The sequence below is a fragment of the Falco naumanni genome, chromosome 17 (assembly GCF_017639655.2).
Source record: "Falco naumanni isolate bFalNau1 chromosome 17, bFalNau1.pat, whole genome shotgun sequence".
NCBI classification, from domain to species: Eukaryota; Metazoa; Chordata; class Aves; order Falconiformes; family Falconidae; genus Falco; species Falco naumanni.
Window position 1 is genome coordinate 2404651 of NC_054070.1, and position 14736 is coordinate 2419386.

The 14736-nt window shown below is 59.3% G+C and overlaps 1 protein-coding gene across 1 annotated transcript; it reads right to left on the reverse strand.

Moving 5' to 3' along the window:
* Window positions 1-541: 541 nt before the first annotated feature.
* On the reverse strand, window positions 542-6085 carry GPR37L1 (G protein-coupled receptor 37 like 1). Its single transcript, XM_040616494.1, has 2 exons — window positions 5225-6085; window positions 542-1828 (listed from the first exon to the last, which is right to left on the reverse strand). Exons 1-2 carry the CDS (start codon window positions 5909-5911, stop codon window positions 1016-1018), a joined length of 1500 nt encoding a protein of 499 aa, XP_040472428.1. The 5' UTR covers window positions 5912-6085; the 3' UTR covers window positions 542-1015.
* Between the last annotated feature and the right edge of the window lie 8651 nt (window positions 6086-14736).

Genomic DNA, 14736 nt, shown 5'->3' on the forward strand with positions numbered 1-14736 from the left:
AAACTTTGACGCCCTGGGACAATTTTTGTGCCTGCAATGGGCAGGTGGATGAAGGGTGGGAGCTCTGCAAGGGGGTGCTTGGGTGAGATGCACTCACCCCGTCGGCCTGCAAAGGGATGCTGAGGGGAGTGGGTCCCTCATGGCCTGTGCAGCAGCAGCACCTCGGTCCCACGTGGTGCAGGTGAGGAACCGGCTGCTTTGCAGACTGCAGAGCATCTCAGCCCAGTGCTGGGCTGGCTGGACTTTGCTGGGACCAGTTTCCAAACGCAGTGCTTTGGAGGGGACCCTCCCAGGGGGGCTGGTTTGCCTCTGGCTCACTCAGCATCACCCCAGAGGGAGGGGGGAAGAGGGGCTGGGGGGCTTTCCCCATCTCCCTTAGGTGCTGCCTGACCTGGCACAGCTTCTTTCATGTCCTCGTCACCCCTAGCTGCCCATGCCCACCCCAGAGTCCCCAGGTTTTAGGGAAGAGCTTTGCAGGCCCGAAGTGCTGTCTCCCCAGGGCACTGCTTGGTGGTGCTGGATGGGTACATGTGAGATGTGCTCTAGATTACTGGTTTATTGAGCTCTTACAGGGCATTGCTTGGATCCAGTGGGATATAGTCACTGGGACCTTCTCCTACTGTGGAGGGGGCTGGCAGAAGGGAATGGGACAGGACGAGGGCAGTTGGTGTTTGCTGTGTCCTCTGCAAGCCGCCATGGAAACCCTCCGTAGTTTCAGATGGGACCTTTCTGGCACAACTCCAACTCCAGAGCAGCAACCCCTCCGAGCCTGGCCAGGCAGCCGGGATGGGAAGGTGCTGATGTCCTTGCTGGCCTTTGGGCAGAGGCAAGAAAGCTGCCAATGTAGCCACAGGGACTGGGGTATCAAGCCCCACTTGCCCAACATGGGGTTTGAAGCCCATGGCGCAGCTGTCTCTTCTGCTTGCTCCACGTCCAGACACGGGCACTAATGGCAAAACAATGTTTGGTCTTGGGAGGAGGCGGTGGAATGATCTCTACAGCTCCCTGGTGGCACTTAGCAAGGTGTGCCAAGGGCCAGGAGGGGTGGAGGGGACTCCCGGGGCTTGTCGAAGAAGATGGAGGAGGACATCTCAGTCTTGAGCTTGCTGTCGGCGCTGCCCTCACTGGAGGTGGTGTCGGGGCTGCAGCCCTCACAGCAGCAGCAGCAGCAGTCCATGAAGGCCTGGCCCAGGGGTCTGCAGAGGCACAGGAGCAGGACGGGTGTCACCGAGCACTTGAAGAACAGAAAGAACTGGTTGATGAGGCTGAGCAGGTCCAGGGTCTGCTTGGACATGTCAGGGGACATGTAGGCCACCACAATGTTGCAGACATTCTCAGGGGTGGTGCAGAGCCCGTAGATGATGGTCAGCCCGATGATGGTACAGTTCAAGTGACTCTCGCACTGGCTGTGCTTGGTACCTCGGCACTCAGTCTTCTTCTCGGTGCCGCTGATCCTCCGGGTCACCAGCTGGCAGCTCACGGTGAAGAGGATGGGCAAGCAGAAGTAGCAACCAAAGTACCACCACATCCGAGCATTTTGGTAGGTGAGCACCAGTGAGTAGACAGACTCGGGCAGGTTGGACGAGGGCTTCATGGTGCAATACTCCGTCACCATGCCGGACACGGGTGACGTATCCTGGGTCAGCTGCCAGAGAAGGATCTCTGGCACTGACAGCGTCATGGAGCCCACCCATATGACAGCCAGCTTGGCGATGATGGACTGGCACTGCTCGATGGGCCGGGCAGTGGCCTGGGGGCTGGTGGCTGCGTGGAACCTGTCGATGCCCAGGGCACAGAGGCTGAAGGTGGTGACTCCCAGCGATGATACCTGGTGAGGGGGGAGGCAGAACAAGTGGACCCTGCTGCAAGGACATCACAGGGAGCTTGACTTTACCAGCCTGGTGGCAAACCCCTGGCTTACTCAAGACCACAGCCCAAGACCCTTCCTCCAACACTGTAGAGAGGTCACAGCCTGTGGCTGCATCCCAGGTTTAGAGAGACTTTTCTGTGACTCCTGAAAGGGCAGTGGATAAAAATGTCCCTTGGCCCATTTGTCCCTGCCCAGCTCCCTTTTCTGCAGAAGGGAGAAGCTTTGCTGGATGTCTGTACGTTCGTCCAGCCGAGGTGGGAATAGCAGGATTATCTCTCAGGCTCTTCCTCTATTCTGGATGACTCGGAGAGGAAAAGCAAGGACCATCACACTCGCCAGCACCTTCCCAGGGTCTCCAAAGCCCACCCAGCTGCCCCAGGCTGGCCTGGCTGCTGCCTGCTTCCCAGACAAGCCAAAGGAGTTGAAGGCACCATTGTCGCAAATCAGCTTGGGGCAATTTCCGCTGCATTAAGAATGGCAGGAAAAACATCCCGTTTGCCAAAGGAGGCAGAGGAATCGTGGTGGCTCTGGGAGGGCTGGCAAGGCACTGAGGGTCACAGTCAGCATTCACAGTCCCAGCCCCAGAGCTGCAGCTTTGCTCAGAGCCAAGTCCCGCAGCCCTTGGCCAGGAAAAGGGCAGAGTCACATGCTGGTGCCCCCCAGCCCTGTGCCTGTTCCTGGCCTCACGAAGCCATCAAATGTCACCCTGTGCTGAAGGACCTTCCTAGCACTCAGGAAACCTCCCAGGGATCTGCACGATGCCTGGGTAGCAGCCTGAAACAGGTCTGGCACTGCCCCCACCCCCGCCATCCCCAGCCTTTTCCAGAGGTCCTGGGTTGACCCTTTCAGCAGCTTATGACAAGCATCGATGCCAAGCACCCAGCATCGCTGTTCAGTCATGCACAGCAGCATCCCCCCAGACACAGCATCAGGGCACTAGCCCAGCATCATCGTCCTGCACCCAGCCCCACCACCCAACAACAAAGGTCACGTCCCAGCTCCTCTGCCCAATGCCCCGAGGCACGCTGAGCATCCAGCACCCTTGTTCTGCCCCACAACCGGCACCCAGCACACTTGCCCAGCTCACTGGCTGGTACCAGCAGCACCCCCCACGCTGCTGTGCTGCTGCCTCTCCTCTCCCCCTGCACCCTCCCACAGGCTCTTCTATCTCTCTGGTCTCCTTCGTCCTAGCATGTAATTCAGACATGGCAGTGTCCTTCCCCAGTGCCCTGGCTGGGGTGCGGCCGGTGCCACTGGTCACCCCAAGCACATCCCTGCAGACCACCTGTCACCAGGAACCCATGTAGCCAGCTCTGCTCCAAAAAACCTGGCTTTGTGCCCTCTCCCAGGGTATTTGAGTAGCTACAAAGTGGAGGACAGAAGATTTGCTCCGTACAGAGTTCATCCAGCAGCCTGAAACGCTTGCGCAGTCCCACACAGAAAGGCTGGACGTTAACTACTGCACTGCAGACCGATTCCCCTCTCCTGGCTGACTCTTTGCTGGCAGTTTAGCTCCCACCCAGGCTGAAGGGTCCCTGGTGCTGGATCCCAGGTGAACAGAGAAGCCCTGAAGCCCCTTTCTGCCCTTGCTTTGAAGCCCAGAGGCAGGAGGGCAGGGCAGGATTGGCAGCTGAGGTGGCAGAGCAGGAGTAGCCTCCTGGGTGGACCACACCAGGACCGTGCCTCCCAGGGGCTGTGCCATACCCAAACTTCAGCAGCCCCAACATCACGTCATCCTGCCTGCCTGCTTCGGGAACAGAGCTGTCCCAGGGGCACTGTGGTGCTGCTGCATCACTGTACCTGAAGGTGCCACCCCAGGGATCTCCCGCATCTCTTCTGCTGGAGAGTGGGACCACTGGTGGCAGTGGTGGCCTCAGACCCGCTTACCTCACAGCCCTGGCAGTGGGGGTGGTGCCAGCACATCCAGGCCTACATCCACACCCCCAGCCCATGCTGGACTGACCCCAACCTGCAGCTGCTGTTGGGTGAAGCAGGAGAGGATAATCCATCCGCCCAAGGGAGCAGCATGCAGCCAGGTCCTGCCCCTGAGAGCCCCGCATGTCCTGCTCTCCAGCAGAATCTGGACCAGCGACGGGGGTGTTGGGGAGGGGATTGTGATGGGAGATGTCGATGTCTCAGGGCTGTTTCTTTGCCTGTAATGACTGAGCTCCCTGCAGCCATGAACTTTTCCTGTTGGAGTGCCATGGCCTGGTCTCTGTCCCCTCCAGCAGTTATTTCCCTGAGCAGACTTGAGTCCTGGTGATGGGCACAGACAGGCCTGGTGATGACAGAAGGCTAGGTCCCAGCTCAGCGTGGTGACAGCTCTGGGAGGGCAGGGCTGGCCTGGGCATGGGCATCAGCGCTGCCGTATAACCTGACCAGGTCTGGGGAGAGTGTGGGTGGTAGCCCCCCGCCCATAGCACAAGCCATGGTCTTAGTTTGCAGCTGGTTTTCATATGTTGTGCTGGGGGCACTGACCACAGGCTCAGTAGGATGGGCAGGTTTTGAACCCTGTCTGGCCTGACCAAGCCTGAGAGAATTTCCCAGGATCTGACATCGCCTCTGACCTCTTCCAACCTTGTGTTTGCACCCTTTCTTCAATAAACCAGGCTTTGCAGCCCCAAACAATATGCACAGGCAGGCTGTCTATCATACATAGGCATGGAGGAGAGCAGCCTGAACCTAGAAATCCCTCTGGGAAGGGAGATACCCCAGAGCATGGGGTTTTTTTTCCAGCACAAGAGCAGGACTGTGCAAAATCATGCCACCTGAAGCATTTTTGCTCATTCTGCCTTCCCCTGTCACCACAATCCCTGCAGCCTTCTCAGTGGGTTCCCTGCTCACCCTGAATGGGGCCAGCCCATCACGCGTGAGGCTTGAGGACGAGCAAAGACGTTGAGTTCCAAACCTAATTCCCAGGCTGTCCCACCCCAGTGCTGCTCAGCACTGCTCCACCTGCAGCCCCTGCACCGAGGCCGTCCTCAGCAGCCCAACGTTGCCAGCGCTGCGCCAGCACATTGTGGGACTAAGCCCACGGGCTGGGGGCTGTCGGGCTGGGACAGGGACAGACAGACAGAGGGACCCCATGGACAGATGTCCCTGTGCTGGCTGGACAAAGGAGGGTTTCATGGGCTCTTCCTGGCCCTGGCAGCAATGGTGCTGGCTGCAGAGCCTGAGGAATGGCCCAGCGCACAGGCAAAGGGAAAGTCAGTGTTGGGACTGTCCCTTGGCTCCTTGCTGTGCCCCACGGTGGGGGTCTCTGGGGCACACAGCCCTTGTACCAGGCTACAAGCAGCAAGAGGATAGAGTGGAGCCAAGTCCTTGAGCCCTGCAGGACCCTGTGCAGCCCCTTACCTCCATGAAGGGCACAACGCGACATGACATGTCCCCCAGCAGCCTCTTCTTGGTGATCTCGTTGAAGATGACCACAGGCAGGCAGAAGAAGAGGATGAGGAAGTCCCAGAAAGCCAGGCTGGCCAGGATGGAATTCCAGGCGCTCTTCATGTAGTAGTTGTGCCACACAATGCACATGACAGAGAGGTTTCCAATGATGCCCACTGCAAAGACGATGAGGGACAGGAACATTACGGCGTAGGCGCTGTAGGAGTTCTCTGTCACTGGGTACAAGGGGTTCTGAATTTGCAACCGCTTGTCAGACACGGTGGTGAGGTTGGCTCGGGGCTCTGCCCCCTCCCCATCCGTGGGGACCCCTTGTTGCTGCCTAGATGGGTCCGTGCTGGATGGCAGCAGGGCCTTGGTTGGGTGCAGGCTGGCGGCATTGAGGGGCCGGGGGAACTCCACCCGCACCCCCGGCACGTACTGCTGCACTGACTTGGAGTCCTCCTCCGTCCCCCGGCGCAGCCTCTCCTTCATCACCCGGACCCCTGGACTGTCTCGGGAAATCATCGGCGGAGTCCTGCCTCCATCTGCACCGTGGCCGTGGCGGGTGCTGCCTTCCCCGGGCTGCCCAGCCCTGCCCCGCATCGCCGCAGCCCCCGGTGCCAGCAGCAGCAGGAGGACAAGCAGTGGCGGAGGAGGCATGGTCCCCTCGCACCCTCCGCAGAAAGCGAGTGGCGGCAGGAGAGCAGCCCCGAGCACGGGCACCCCGGGGCTGCGGGCAGCGAGGGAGCCGTGCGGGAGCAGCCGCTCTGTCCGGCTCCGGCCGCTGCTCTGGGCTCTCGGAGAGCTCCGGGCGGAGTAAGAGCCGAGCTGGGGAGCGGCAGAGCCAGGCCCCCTCTGCTGGTCACCCACCCGCGCCCGGGTGGCTGCCAAGGATGCGCCAGCGCCCAGGCTGGGCAGCTCGCCATCCCCAACATCTCCCCAGCATCCCCCAGCATCTCCCCAGGACCAGCCAGGTGAAGGATGCCCACAGCCTGGCACTGGGGATGGGCTGCTGAGCTCAGCTCTCCCCACTGCAGATCTCCCAGCCCCTGCCCCTGAGCAGGCAGCGCTGCCTGCCGAGGTCGGGCACTGGGCACTATGTGACACATCCCCTGCATGCTCAGCCTGGACTCAGGACACCCTCAAACGGCCGGACCACCTGGAGGGGCGATGGGGCTGCCCTCGATGGCAGGGTGAGAGGAAGGACCGGCTGGCCTCAGACGATGCTCCTTGCCACGTTGGGGCATCAAATCTGCTGGCCCTGTTCTCCCAAGGTTTAGTTGCTGCTTTTGCTACTGACTTCCCCCCTGGGGCAGGAGTTTGAACAGAGCGGAGATCCCTATTCCCCTGTACCTACAATTTCTCCCCAAACCCATCAGTTCTCCCCCACACCCATCATCTTTCCCCATTTCCATTGCCTCTCCCTATACTCAACCGCCTCTCCTCTATCCTAGTTTCCTGTTCCCCTGCCTGTGTCTCTCCCTGTGCTGTCACCTCTCCCCATGACTGTGGGACTGGAGGGACCAGGGTTCCCTCTGGGGACATGCCATGTGGTGCACAGGCAGCCCATGGGGTTGCATGCCAGGCTTGAAGCGATGGGGCTACCCCAGGCCTGGGGAGCTCAAGGCATCTGTCCCTTTCCTGCACGGGGCAGTGGCAGGGGCTGGGACACCTCACCCCATCGCAGCCAGCAAATACCAGTTTGCCAATAGCCAGGACCCCACTGCCATCTCCATCTGGCACCATGCCTGCTCTTCTGTGAGCCAGAAGGGCCTCTGGGCTGATGTCCTGGAACACTGAGGGGACACAAGGGGCCTCTTGCTGTGTCACTGGGAGAACCGGTGCCACTGGAGCCAGCACTGGGAAGCCGAGTCCCGGAGCTCAGAGGCTGCTCTTTCCAGGTGAGCACGTGACCGCAGCTAGCAGGACATTTGCTGGCGCGGGTGGTTTCAGCAGCGGGATGCTCCTGCTGTGCTTAAAATCATCACATGGCACTCAGCTGGCCCTTGGTGCTGGGCCACCACCGCTGGGCTGGCGGACTGTTGCCCTACATCCCTCCAGGGTGGGCCAGGAGGAGTCTTTGTTCCCAAATCACTTCACTCAGCCAAGCGCAAGCTCCTGCACTAGAGCCAGTCCTCCGTTGCGTGTGACAGTGCTGATAGCCAAGGCCACAGAAGCCGGAGGCACGCTGCAGCCTGGTGCTTTCGCTTGAAGTCCCGGCCTCGTGCTGGCAGCGCTTTGCCCAGGGCCCTGCAGGCAAGAGCTGGCAGCTGCGCCTGGCTGCTCGCCTTGCTCATACACCTTCTCCTGCAGCCAGGTGCTGCTCTTTGACTCTATAACTGCTACGATTTGCATACCATTTGGATACTTATAATAAGGAAAGGAGGAGTTTAGCTCTTGCTGGGTTTTACTGGAGCGTACAGTGGCAATGCCCGAGTTCTGTCCTGGGTGTAGAGGGCTCAGTGCCTCAAAGTGATTGCTGACCTGAATCTAGCAAAGCCCACCTGCTGCAGGGGAAGAATGACTCAGCCTGAGCTCAGTGACAGGCTGAGGATCGCGCAGGACTGCTGTGGGCTGCCAATTCCTTCAGATTCCCTGGCTGCAAGGGCACAAGGGAATGTGTGAAAGATCAGGGGATCGACCCCAGGGTTCATGACTGCTCTGGCCTTGCCCCCCCCCCCCCCCCCCCCCATCCCATAATTAAAATGAGTGTTCTGCTTAGTGGAGAACAAACCTCCAAATAGCTGGACTGTGTCCGGTTTGCATGGGGGGAAATGTCCAGATGTGGGGATGCCAGCAGAGTCAGGGCATGGGCAACTTGGCCAGGCAAGCACCACCAGCATTCTAATCACGTCTGGTTAACTGAAGAGCAGGTAAGGTGAACTTGCTCCTCAGTGAACCCTCAGTGCAGCTCCCTCTGCAAAGGCCAGGTAGGAGAGATGGTGTGGCGTAGGTCCCCACACGAGGCTCAGGGAGCGATGCCACTGCACCTTTGAGAGGCTCTGAGGAAAACGACACAGCCTGGTGGTGGAGCGCAGCCAGGGACCAACAGAGGCAATGCCGGGCTTGGGGCCGGAGCGCAGGAAAGGTGGATGTTTTTCCCCAGTGCCCACATCAGCTGGGAGGAGGGCACCCTCAGTGCGCTCCTCGCCTTCTAGGAGGGACACAGCTCCTGGCAGGGTGCTGGCACCCAGCACGCCCCCAGCCCAGCGCAAGGCAGCCAGGTGCTTTCCTGTAAGAGGAGGGAGCTATTCTTAGTTCCATTTCACGGCCGTTGCACAATGGTTGGGTGTGTTGTCGTGGAGGTGCCTGAAGACAACATCAGGGTTCACTGGGGCAAGGTGACACTGTGATGGCACGGGAATGACCTCAGGCAGGCTCTGTCACCCAGGGAATTGCTGTCCAAGTAGCCTCTCTGACACGTTCCTCTTACTTCTCTCTCTGTCCAGGAGCTCCCAGCCAGCGTGGGTCCCTGGCTGTCCCCAAACTGGGGGCCAGACAACAGCCCCAGAGACTGTTTGGGAACTGCACATTTATCTTCTCCAGCCCAAATTCACAGATGAGTTGAGGCTGTTTCTCAGGAGATGAACGTGTGTCTGGGTTTTGTAGGCGTCTCCTTGGAGGTACTTTATCAGAGTCTGAGCTTTCCACTGTAACCCAGGGCCTGTTTCTTCCTAAATCCCCTCTTCCAGATATTTCATTCAAACCTCTGCGTTTTGGACAACTCTGCATAAAAATCACATCCCACCTAAGATCTGCATCTCCCCACCCCCGGGCTCACAAGGACAGCCCCCCCAGTAACACATTCAAAATCATCTGATAGAAAAGGTGCAAAAGCCAGAACTGTTTCTGAGTGTGCACTGCACAACACCAAATGTCTTCCCCGTTCTGGGGCTTTTTCAAGCTGCTCATTTGGAGCAAGACAGCTTTGTTGCAGCCAAGGGCACTTACAAAGCCACCCAGCAACAGCTTCGCCTCCCATCCACCATTTTCATGCACCCACCACGGCTCTCCAGGTGCTGGGGATGGTTCAGCAGGGACACATGGGGACATGAGGGAGATGCTGTGTCTGATCCCACTGCTGGAATGTCTCTCCCTGGCCATAGACGATAGCAGGGGTACCAGCACCAAGACACCAGGGTGTGTGAGTGGGCAGTGCCTGTGACAGCTGGGACCCCACATGTCGGTTGATGAATTTCTCTGGCTCCCTTCTTGCCTCTGCAGGAAGCCCCAGTGTCCTCTTACTCACGCTTCAGCATCACCTTTATGAAGTTCCACAGCAGAGTGAGCTGGTGTCCAGTCCTGGCCTATATGACGCTTTTTCACTGCCCTTATGACTTCTGGGGAGAAGGAGAATGCCCCATGCAATTTACTCTAATCCAGGGACAGGGGCATGGCTGAGATGGAGGAAGCTTGAAAGTCTGGGCAGCAATGAGACAGCAGTGCCTGCGAGCACGATGCTATGTGCTTAGATGGACAGTTAGATGCGTGGTCATCTGAAGGAACATGGGACTGTCTGGGTGTGGGATGAGAAGCATTTTTGCTGGGAGGTGACAGCACCGCTGATGCTAAGCTGAGTTTGCAGGCAGGCTGGGAGAGCAGCAGGGTGGAAGGGATGAGCTGCTCTGTTCCCCACAGCGTGCACTGCACCGGCACCTTGGCACTGAGGCTCTCACCCATGACTTCTGGCAGCCCCACTCCTCTCCACATGGACCCACTCCTGCTGCTCTGCACCTCCAGCTCGGCAGGTCTGTGCTCTGCCAAGCCATTGTGTTACAGAGCATCCTCACCAAGGACTCTGGGAGATGCCAGAACCATCCATCTCCCCCGCCCCTGGAAGATGCACCTAACGGTGAGTTTAGACCCAGCATAGCTCAGCTCTTCCAGAGCCCTGCAAGCGGGTGAGCGTCCCCTCTAACTACAAGCAGCCTGAAGTGACTGAGGAGCGGGCACGCTCAGCCTCAATTTCACCCCTGATTTTTCTTTGTTGATGAAAGCACTCTTTTTCTTAAATCGATATAAATATCAGAAAACACCCTGAGGCTCCAGCCTACCTTCTGGCAAGCTTTGATGAGCTCTTCAGGGCTGCCACAAGTTTTCTCTGACAGCACACTGCCCAAGTGGATCTGTCCTGGCTGCCTTGCAGATGTGGAAGGGTGAGTGCTCCAGCCCCCCGCCACCCCCTGCCACTGCGGGTGCCTCTCACCCTGCGGCACCTTGCATATCCCCTGTTGCTAGACAGACTTGGGCAGACGAGGCCCAAATACCCAATGAGAGGAGGAAAACGGCTCCCTTTGTTCCCATCAAACAGTCTGGCTGCGCGGGAGCAAAGCAATAACAGGGCTGGTACACGCCTGTTTGCCCTGTGCTGTCAGACCGATCTGCGTGGCTCCTTGGAAAGGGGGGAGAGGGCAGGGAGGGGACACGGTAAACACACACACGGATGGCTGGCACAGGCAAACCGAGTGCTCAGGCAGCTGATGCTCTGAAGGCAGGGCAGGGCTGCGGGAGGTGGGCACTGGCGAGGGGCTCCCCACTGCTGCTATGGCCCCTCATCCTAAATGAAGATGCTCCCATGTGATTTTTCGTGCCCACCCTGGCTTCTGTGTCTCAAAATTAATTCCCAGTGTGCTGGGCTGAGCCTGCCTCACTCAGTGCTGTGTGGTGGAGTCTGGAGTTCCCATCAGTGTCTCACTGGCACTGATGCCACAAGCTGCTGTCTTCCTACAGGGGTGGTGCGCAACGGTTCAGCCCAGAAGTTGGGAGTTCCTGGGCTGAAGCAGCCTGTGATGTTTGACCAGCTGTTCCCAGCACACCACCGTGCCAGCCAGCTGTACACAGGAGCCACGAAAGACTTCAGAGCCGGTGGCTCCCTCTCCCCTGCTCCCATGCCCCCTCACTGGAGCTCGTGCAAAGCCCCTCCTTGTCCAAGCGCAGCCACCTCGCGCAGAGCTTGCTGCAGCCAGCACGGTTTGAGCGAACCTGCACCCCGCGGCCTGCCTGGGCCCCGGCAGGATGCTGGCTCTGGTCCCAGTGGGCAGGTTTCCCAGCAGTCGCTGGTTTAAACCACAACATGAACGCTCAACCCCGTTTTGCAGCGGGGAAACCAAAATGACGGTGGGATTTTCCTTGAGCCACAGGAGGAGGCGAGTTCCTGGGTCTTCCTCGCAGGGGCCACCGCGGGGACGTCCGGGTGCGCTGTGGGTCGGTGCCACGGCGCTGGGCGCAGCCTTGTGTGCACAGAGCAGCTCTGCCGGCCCATGTGAGCAGGGGCTAGGTTTCTGTTTGCAACAGGGTGGTCACGTTGTGTTCAGGGGAGGAACTGAGAACCCGAGGCAAGTTCAGCTTAGGGCAAAGGCAGCATTTTCCCATGGAATAAAATGAGCCATGGTCTGGAAGCAGTGAGGAGCCATTTGGAGAGGGCCTGAGCTCAGCCCCTTTACTGGAGCCTACTTGATGATTCACCCCCAAGCTCCCTGTAAATACACAAGGACTCACCAATGCAAAAATGGAACTCGGAGCAAAAACACTCATAAGTTTAATGTAGATAATAAACCATCTTCAACTCCACCATCTTCTGGGTTTGGGGGGGGGGGGGGGGGGGGGGGCTGAAGTATTTGGTTTCTCCATTTGCCTCAATTCAGTCCCTCCAGCTCTAGAAATAACTCCCTGCTTTGGGGTAAACAATGCTCCCTTGCTGCTGTGTCCCCCTGCTCTGGCTGCTGTACAGAGCTTGGGTTTGCGGTGACAGTTGTATGGAGGCGACTGCAACATCCCCTCCAAGTCCTGGGGGATGTCAGCTGGAGCACTGGTGAAAACCACCATACTGCAAGGTTACGGGCTTGTCGCCCCGTTTCCTAGTACCACTTTCAGGGTGCTTCACGTCCCTGACTGCTCCCAGTGAATCCCAACTCCTCCTGCAGCCACGGAGGTTAAAAGCCAGCTGGCTGCAGAGAGCGGGGGGGGGGGGGGGGGGGGGGGGCTCCAGATGAGCAGGAAAAAGGTCTGAGGAGCTCTGAGGGCAGGGAGCCTGCGCTGTGCCTTGTGCCAGGGCTGCCATCCCCGCTCGTGTGGGCAGAGGGAGAGGCAGATTGGGTGACCCGTGACCGCAGCCCACCTGCCTGCCAGCACACGGGCGCTGGGGAGACACCGGTGGAAAATAACCCGTCTGCAGACAGACGACGCCAAGCAGCCCTGAGCGAGGCGCAGTGCTGGCCTGCGCCCATGCTCTGCCCGAGCCACTCAAGGTCTCGGTGCAAAAGTCAAGGTGATTTGCACTTACCAGGAATATCGTGGTGTGTCTCTCCTTGGAAAGCCACGAGGAAGGAGCTGGCACGTGGGCAGTCTGTGCTTGGGTGCACTGCTTGGGGCAACCACCCTCCTGTGCAGGGGCAACAGCCCCCCCCTGCCAAGGGCTGCTGGGCTTCAGGACTGGCAGCAGGGTGGTCCAGCATCAGAACCCCTGTGGGAGGGGGCCTGTGCCCAGCACTGGGCACAGATGGGCCAGGAGCCTTGTGAGAGATTGCGGTACATGCAGGGGACCTCGTGTGCAGGCTGGCAGGTCTCTGAACTCCTTGCGGGGCGGTTGGGGTGGCCACAGGTTTCCATGCTGCAGGGGTGCCATTCAGAGACCCCTACCCCACCCCATACCCAGACCTGGTCTCCTGAACGGCCTCTCCTGGTCCCCCCACAGCTTGCCTTCAAACCAGACAGCTCATCTTCACCATCCTGACCAGATAGTGCCCTTTCTGCATCCATGGGCAGCACCTGGCCACATAAGCCAGGGCCTGATGCTGTGAGGTGCTGAGCACTCCAAAAAAAGTCCGTCCATGCCAACATCTGCCATCGGACAGTGCGGCGCTGGTGTCACCCCTTCCTGCAGGGTGAGGTGTCGGCACCTGGGGCTGGACGCAGGCTGGGCAGCGGGGACTGCCTGGGCATCAGCCCCACCGAGGCCTGGGGATGGCTGGGGACCAGGGGACCCTGCCCTCCCTGGGGACGTGCTGTGGGGGCTGGCAGGGGTGGTATCCCTGCTGCTTGTGCACCAAGCCAGCAGTGCATGGGTGCTGGGGGCAGGGTCCAGACCCCTGGCCTTTGCCCTTTCTGGCTGCCCTGACAGTGCTGCTGTCCCCCTGCACAGAGGAACGGGTCCCCAGCCCGCCGGTGGGGAGTGGGGCACCGCAGTGACATTTGGCAGCTGCTGTGGGTGCCCCACCCTGGGTGCGGACAAAGGTCACCGTGCAGAAATTTCGGTTGCTTGCTGACGGAAAATTCCCTGCTCTGCTCACATGAAATGAGGGCTGAGGCTGTGGACACTGTGCCCAAGCCCCCTGCAACTGCCCTCCCTTCTTCAATTCCCTGCAGGGCTGGGGGTCCCTGTGCTGCCCCTACCCTGGCCACCATCGTGGCAGACTGGTCCCCCTGAAACCTGTTCTCCACCCTGGAGATGTCCTTGTCACAGGGCACAGCTGTGTCCCCAGAGCAGTTCTCACTGCTCACAGCCTGTCCACACACCTGGGTGAGCTGTGCCCATGCCCTGCCAGACAACCCTCTCCTGATGGACCCACCCTCTGGAGCCAGAGGAGCCTTTGCTGGAGCCACATGCAGGCAGGGCCACACCAAGACCCCAAGGGCCAGGATTGTCCTGTTGAGCTGGTCACATCCACATTGCTGTGGCCAAGAAAGCAGGGGAGAAGATTGTGCCAGCATCCTCAGAGCTGGGAGCTCATGGGAGGAGACAGACATCTGTCTGCGCTCTGCCATGCAGGATTGGTACCTGTGCCCACTGTAGAGCACTTGGCACTGTGGTGCTGGGATTGTGCTAATGCTGTGTGGCCGGACCTGGCCTGACAACTGAGTGGGCAGGGCCCCTCTGAGGCCCCAGAGGTGCACATCCTCTGAAGGTATCTACAGACCAGGCTTTGCTTTAGAAGTCCTATTTTCCAGGGCTATGGTACTGCCTGGGATGCTTGAAGGATGATGGATGACACAGGGAAGGAAAAAAACGCCTTACCAAGCCTGTTATCCTGCAGACTCCCTGCATCTTGGGATGCCTGTTATGGCCACGAGGACACTGCTGTGGGTGGGTGAGATGGGCTATGTCCACATTGGAGCTGCTATACCCCAACACCCGCAGCATCAGCAAGGGCAGCCACAAGCACAGAGGTGCAAGCAGAATTCCTGAGGCTGCTGGCACCATCCATCCCAGGCTCCAAGCCCTGTCGCCTGTGGGTCAGAGGTGTCAGCCATGGCCATGGCAGCTGGCCAGCAAGAGGGAGAGGCTGTCCTCTCCCCAGTGATGGAAAAAAACCGAGGCTCCCTATGCAGTTTTCCCCACTCCTTGTGACTCAGTCCCACGCGGTGAGTTGCTCAGCACTGAGACGCTGACCCACACAGCCACTAGCCAGCAGCCCAGCAAGGGCTGGAGTTTCTCAACGCTGCAATAAGGCAGCAGCCAGCAGCTTACAAGATGTTCTCCCCTAGAT

Excerpts from the sequence above, each read along its gene's own strand:
- GPR37L1 (XM_040616494.1), bottom strand. The coding sequence starts at position 5,911 with ATGCCTCCTCCGCCACTGCTTGTCCTCCTGCTGCTGCTGGCACCGGGG. Across the intron at positions 1,829-5,224 it reads GCGTTGTGCCCTTCATGGAG|GTATCATCGCTGGGAGTCAC; the intron begins GTAAGGGGCTGC and ends CCCCCTCACCAG.